Below are 7179 nucleotides of genomic sequence, written 5' to 3'. Positions count from 1 at the left end.
GTTCAATATCAATACCAGCATTGGTATCAATATTATCGATATTAGGATTGATCCGCCCACCTCTAGTTGGTAACACTGGTGTTGCAAAGCACAAGCAGGAGTCCAAAGACTCCAATCAGTCCTAATGCTGTGTTCAGAACCCATGGATGTTCAGAAATCTCTAGCTCTGGGAAAATGCCTTGAATGCTACATCGGGCTGGAAATTTTGCTCAGAAACCTGTGAGTCAGTGCCACAGCCATGGTGGCCATGTTGCTAATCCTGAAAATGCATCTTTAAGTGAAATCTTAACATTACTGCTATATGTAATATACTCACATTCTATGTACAATTACTTAAGTTAGCAGCACCACACATCAGCAAAAATGTTAAGCATTAAGCGGCAAGATAACATTAGCGAAAAGAAACCTTTAGCCTTGCTCTACTGTGATAAGTATTTGATGACTGAAGTTGCCAAGGTAATCTCATTCACACATTTTTTATGGGAATAGAGTTTTTTATGAATCCGCCCTTTTCAGGTTTCAAATCCCGCAAAATCTCGGAAAGGTCGCCGCTCTGCGAGATCTCAGTAACACTGAGAACTGCATTGAGACGCTCTGATCACGCTGCACTTTAACCGCTGCACACGGACAACAGCATTAACATTGCAACATAAAACTATTTTTATATTGTGCCTAAAACTCTCATGAATATATTCTCTGGGTTTATAGACGTTGTTACTGTGTTTGTTTTATGTAAACATGCAGAATCACAGGCTGTCTCTCCGTTATTTTCAGTGGGAGCTGCTGTGAGCTACGCTCGCTGATCATGATCATGTCGTTCTGGGGGAAAGTGAAGTTTGCTCTTTTAACGTCTTGATTATTGTTCTTTACAACACTGTTTGTCCTCTTTGTTCCAGACTAATATATATAATATGTCTGAAATTCGGTTTGCGCTTATTAAATTCCACGCAGATTAAACGTGGCAGACACAGATTATGTTATAATTGTTTTAGCAAGTTTTCAGAGTATCATGCATGCAGTCTCTTATTAACGTGACGAAAAGCATAAAAAAATACATTTTTGTAGTATAATATTCATTTACAACTGTCATCTTGTGGATTCTCTATGTTGTTTTGACTGCAGCGACTCTCTGGCGCGCAAGGGATTATGGGATACATGAAAACCCTGGATGTCCAAAGGTTCTGAATGCAGCATGTTATCCTTAAAGCAGTCATTTCAACACGTACTACCATATAAATGTGAGACTTTGACGATGTTTAAAATGAAACTCCAACCATGTGGAACTGTAAAAGGTAGAATAAAAACATCTTTGCATAATGTGACCACTGTGATTTTTATCACTTTCAGTTTGCAATGAAATAGCATCTTTTGTGTTAAATGGGTGATATTGTCTAAAAGTATCTTCCTTTAACAATAAAATATAGTTTGGGATTTTGTTTTGAATATAAAATCCCAGGATGACAGGGTGTCTTCTGTATTATTTCCTTAGTGACACCATTAAGCAACAGTGGTGTCTGACTCCAAACCATACATTTACACAGTCTATGCTCCAAATGCATCTTCAGAGACATAGACACATGCACCAATTAAGATTTATTTTACAAGACACAATGGTTTGATCTATCATTTGACTATTCAGAGTGTAATTTGCATGGAGTTTTTTTAGCCATGCTAATGCTCCTCAGAGGCATTTACTGAAAGTAAAGTGTGAAGGACCTACGTGAGATGGTAAGGACTTTCAAGGCATGTGAGATGCAAATAAAGAAAAATGCTTAAAGTGGCAGGGGGTTAAGAGGGCCATGGATGAGGGGTCTGGGTAGAAAATCCCCCCAGAAGCTGAAGTTTTTAAGCCATGCTAATGCTAACCAGAAGCATTTACTGAAAGAAAAAGTCTGAAGGACTTTGTGTGGAGATGCTGAGGAGCTTCACTCATTCATGTCTGCAACATGTACATATTAACAACATGTTAGGAAGCATAGCCATTTTTTTGTATGTATTTGGAAATGTATATGAAATGTTTACTTCATGATATTGGTGGAGTAAAAAAAAAAAATCCATATTGGACAGGCTCTACAAAGTCACTGGAGATCACCTGCCGTACGTTTTCAATGTCTGGTGTCTCCTAGTGTAGGGGCTTGCTTTGTTTTGTGTTGTGATTCTGACTCCTCCCACTTGCTCACCTTGGGATGCGAACACGTGATCTCTGGCATGGGAGTCAGATGCTCTCAGTCAGCTAAAAACCCGAGCTCTACCCTGAGTGGCCAGAGTGTCCTTTAACTGTTGGAGAAGTGAGGTCTATTGACTACCATTGCACAGTGACCCCTGCTGACCTCCGTCATACTAGCACTTAATTGAGTGTGCAAACCTAACTTAGTTAATTAGCTAAGGTGTGGTTGGTGAGCCCTGATCTAGCATAAAGCAGCATAAAGACGGGTGACAATACACCTGAGAACACGATATGCTGATGATATTGTGCATTAACTGTGTGTGAGTCAAATAGCATTGTTGTGTCCTCTGTGACAGAATAATAAGAAGAGGTGCAGGTGTGAATTTAACAAAGTGGCTACTTAGGAATGTGAAGTCACAGGAGGAACATAAAGGGAGAGGGAACGACAAACTGGAGAGGGGACCGATTGATGTTTGCTCTTTAGAGGACAGAGAGAGGAAGTAACAGTGTTATTGCACTGCAGAGTCATATTCTGCACGCCCAACCGAACCAGCTCTGACTAAGCTTTTAACTTATCAATAGCAAGAAGTGGGAGTCTGGACATGTTCCCAAGATGTCTTCACTCAAGGGCACACAATGTATCCAGAAAGTATTCACAGCGCTTCACTATTTCCTCAACTTATGTGACTGCCTTATTCCAAAATGGAGTAAATTAATTTTTTCCCTTCAAAATTCTGCTCACAACAACCCATAATGACAACATGAAAAAGTTTTTTTTTTTTTTTTTGAAAATGTATTAAAAATAAAAAACTAAGAAATCACATGTACATACATATTCACACACTTTGCTCAATACTTTGTTGATGCACCTTTGGTAGCAATTACAGCCTCAAGTCTTCTTGAATATGATACCACAAGCTTGGTGGACCTATCTTTGGGCACTTTTGCACATTCCTCTTTGCAGAACCTCTCAAGCTCCATCAGGTTGGATGGAGAGCACCTGTGCACAGTCATTTTCAGATCTCTCCAGAGATGTTTAATCAGATTCAGGTCTGGGCTCTGGCTGGGCCACTCAAGGACATTCACAGAGTTCTCCAGAGCTGGCCCAGTCTGAGGTCAAGAGCGCTCTGGAGCAGGTTTTCATCCAGGATGTCTCTGTACAATGCTGCATTCATACATTTTCATACATGCTGCCTCCTCCTCTCCCCTCATTACCTCCTCCTAACCCTAAAAGGGTTTGTCGACCTGCTCCTCCAGCTCCTGTGCCCCAAACCCAGTTCTTAGTCCGACATCATCCTCCTCCCACAGGGCCAGACACCTCATCTGCAGCCTGTCTCCCACCTCCTCATCCCTCATTCCCTCCTCCTCCCCCTCCCTCAGTGACACCAGTCATCTTGTGTGTAACACGTCCCAATCTTCTTCACCCAAAATTCCCTCCTCCTCCTCCTACCTGGTTGGGACCCTCGAGCGCAACCCCAGTGCCCACCTCCTCTCCCAGTTTACTCTCCTCCACCTCTTCCTCCTCCTCCTCCTCCCCTTCCTACTTGAATAGGCACCTCTTCGGCACCTCCTAACCCACCTCCTCTCCTCGTGTTCCATCCTCCTCCTCCGAGCTGGCTAGGCACATCAAGTGCACCTCTTAGCCCACCTCCTCTCCTCGTGTTCCCTCCTCCTCCTCCGAGCTGGCTAGGCACATCAAGTGCACCTCTTAGCCCACCTCCTCTCTTCGTGTTCCCTCCTCCTCCTCCGAGCTGGCTAGGCACATCAAGTGCACCTCTTAGCCCACCTCCTCTCTTCGTGTTCCCTCCTCCTCCTCCGAGCTGGCTAGGCACATCAAGTGCACCTCTTAGCCCACCTCCTCTCTTTGTGTTCCATCCTCCTCCTCCAAGCTGGCTAGGCACATCAAGTGCACCTCTTAGCCCACCTCCTCTCTTCGTGTTCCCTCCTCCTCCTCCGAGCTGGCTAGGCACATCAAGTGCACCTCTTAGCCCACCTCCTCTCTTTGTGTTCCATCCTCCTCCTCCAAGCTGGCTAGGCACATCAAGTGCACCTCCTAGCCCACCTCCTCTCCTCGTGTTCCCTCCTCCTCCTCCAAGCTGGCTAGGCACATCAAGTGCAACTCTTAACCCACCTTCTCTCCTCGTGTTCCATCCTCCTCCTCTGAGCTGGCTAGGCACATCAAGTACCCTTCCTAACCCACCTCCTCTCCCTGTGTTCCCTCCTCTGAGCTGGCTAGGCATGTCAAATGCACCTCATAGCCCACCTCCTCTCCCCATGTTTCCTCCTCTTCCTTCCCATCCTCCTCCACTCTGTCTAGGCACATCAAGTGCACCTCCTAACCCAAGTCCTCTCCCTGTGTTCCATCCTTCTCCTCTGAGCTGGCTAGACACATCAAGTGCACCTCCTAGCCCAACTCCTCTCCCTGTGTTCCCTCCTCTGAGCTGGCTAGGCATGTCAGATGCACCTCATAGCCCACCTCCTCTCCCCATGTTTCCTCCTCTTCCTTCCCATCCTCCTCCGCCCTGTCTAGGCACATCAAGTGCACCTCCTAGCCCAACTCCTCTCCCTGTGTTCCATCCTTCTCCTCTTCCGATTTGTCTGTGCACATCATCTGCATCCCCCAGCCCACCTCCTTGTCTTATTTCTCCCCTGACATTTAGTACTTTGGGTGTCCCTATGTCTATGGATGCCCTGCTGGCCGACATCCGGAATGGAGTCCAGTGAAAGAAGGTTGATCAGGACAAAGTCGTCACCGTGTCCTCCTCAGGTTGGGACAACCTGCTGGCTGACATCCGGAACGGAATCCAGCTCAAGAAGGTGGATCAGAAAACTGTCCCCATGTCCACATCAGGCTGGGATGCCGTGCTGGCCCAGGTCCAGTAGAAATTTAAATCCGTGTACTCAGATGATATTACTGAGGACAGTCACAATGATGAGGATTGGAACTGAAAGACATTTGTCATCTGACCAGGTTCTGTTTACGTCATTTTAATATTTATTGTAATGTTTTTTGTCACTGTGGATTAGTCCAGGAGTGTATTTTTAATCATTTATTGCAATATTTGCTGTCCAAAAGCTGTTGTGTTTCTTGTGGGATGTGAATTTGTTGTTGTGAAATATGTAAATACATTGTCTTTGGAATTCTACAGTGGATGTATGTTTCATTTGTGAAAATCTCTGGGTGGTTCTGAGTCACAAACCAGTCAAACTTAAGGCTCAACTTTACAACCCCAATTCCAATGAAGTTGGGACGTTGTGTAAAATGTAAATAAAAACAGAAAACAATGATTTGCAAATCCTCTTCAACCTATTCATAAGTATTTGGACATGCAACACAATTGTTTTTTTCTCTGCACATCATCGAAATGAGTTGAAATGAAACAATCAAGTTGAACTTCTGGTGAAGATTTTTAGCTTTAACATGAGAGGTTTAACAAAAATACTCCATGAACCGTTAAGGAATTACATACACAGTAAAATCACCAGTGTAAAACCAACACTGAAAGTGTTAAATTAACACTGCCAGTGTACATATGGTCCTACTCTGCTCAGAGTGGGACCATATGTTCACTGTCAATGTTAATTTAATACTGGTGATTTTCTGTGTACATTTTTAAATACAGTCCCTCCATTTTCAGAGACCATAAGCAATTGAATAAACTAAATATAAGGATTATTGTCACTGTGTCTTGGTGGCTTTCCTCACTCGTCTCCTTCTTGCACAGCCACTCAGTTTTTGAGAGCTGCCTACTCCAGACAAATTTACCCTAGTGTTTGTGTTTCTTAATGACTCCATGTAAAAGAAGTCAAAGACATATTTAGTGACTTGAAAATATTCATGTTTCCATCCCCTGATTTGTCTAAAGAAAACTGGCTGTAAAAGTAATCATTTGAGTCAACAGTAAGCCTTATATTTAGTGTCCAATTACTTATGGCCTGTGAAAATGAAGGGAGTGTGTATAAAAATGGCTACAATTTCTAAATGGTTATTGGAGCATTTCTGTTGAACCCTTTGAATTAAATCTGAATGTTACATCTTTGCAGGTCAGCACAGTGGATTAGTGGTTAGCACTGTTTCCTCACAGCAAGAAAGTCATGGGTTTGATTCCCACCAGTGGCCTTTCTGTGTGGAGTTTGCATGTTCTCCCCGTCACATCCAAAGACATGCAAGTTAGGTGGATTGGAAACTTTAAATTGTCCGTAGGTGTGTGTGTGTGAATGTATTTGTTTGTTTATATGTGGCCCTGTGACAGACTGACATCCTGTCCAGGGTGTACCCTGCCTCACTCCCTGTGACTGCTGGGATAGGCTCCAGTAAGCGGTTGAAGATGGGTGAGTGAATGTTACATCTTTGCATTTTGTCATTTCATCTCCATTGTGGTGGTGCAAAGAAGCAAAATTACACACAAATTTTACACATAAATGGTCACTGTCCAGATACTTATGGACCAGGCTGCATATCAGTCCAGCTCTAATACACACCTGTAATTAACAACAAAAAGGCAATAATGAAGGAATGAACTGTTTAAACACCCCACAATCGGTGTGTGGAATATGGTGTGTGTGTGTGTGTGTGTGTGTGTGTGTGTGTGTGTGTGTGTGTGTGTGTGTGTGTGTGTGTGTGTGTGTGTGTGTGTGTGTGTGTGTGTGTGTGTGTGTGCGTATAGAATCCTGTGAGATGTGATGCTCGAAGCGCATTCATTATTATTGCCACAAATATATTATGATCTTTTGCATATTAAGTGTGCAGATCTCCACAACTGTAGTGCGTGAGCTACCTGTCTACTTGGCTATTGGGCTAAAGGGACCAAGTGATACTCACACACTCATCGTCAACCAATTAGTCCAATCAAGAGTCGCAGGGGGCTGGAGCCACAGAGTCACAGAGCGCGAGGCGGGGTACACCCAGGACAGGACGCCAAACAGATAAACAAACACATTCACACCCACCCGCACACCTATGGACAATTTAAAGATTCCAATCCATCTAATATGGGAGGAAACCGGAGCAC

General features: G+C 43.8%; 1 protein-coding gene across 1 annotated transcript; it reads right to left on the bottom strand.

Annotated features, from left to right (window-relative positions):
• Positions 1-3666: 3666 nt before the first annotated feature.
• On the bottom strand, positions 3667-4407 carry LOC117514959 (glycine-rich cell wall structural protein 1.0-like). The gene has a single exon (XM_034175524.1). It carries the CDS (start codon positions 4405-4407, stop codon positions 3667-3669), a length of 741 nt encoding a protein of 246 aa, XP_034031415.1.
• Positions 4408-7179: the final 2772 nt, after the last annotated feature.

This window comes from Thalassophryne amazonica, chromosome 8, assembly GCF_902500255.1.
Source record: "Thalassophryne amazonica chromosome 8, fThaAma1.1, whole genome shotgun sequence".
In the NCBI taxonomy this organism is placed as follows: Eukaryota; Metazoa; Chordata; class Actinopteri; order Batrachoidiformes; family Batrachoididae; genus Thalassophryne; species Thalassophryne amazonica.
The sequence above is the reverse complement of the archived record's forward strand: the minus strand, read 5'-3'. Positions and strand labels throughout refer to the sequence as shown.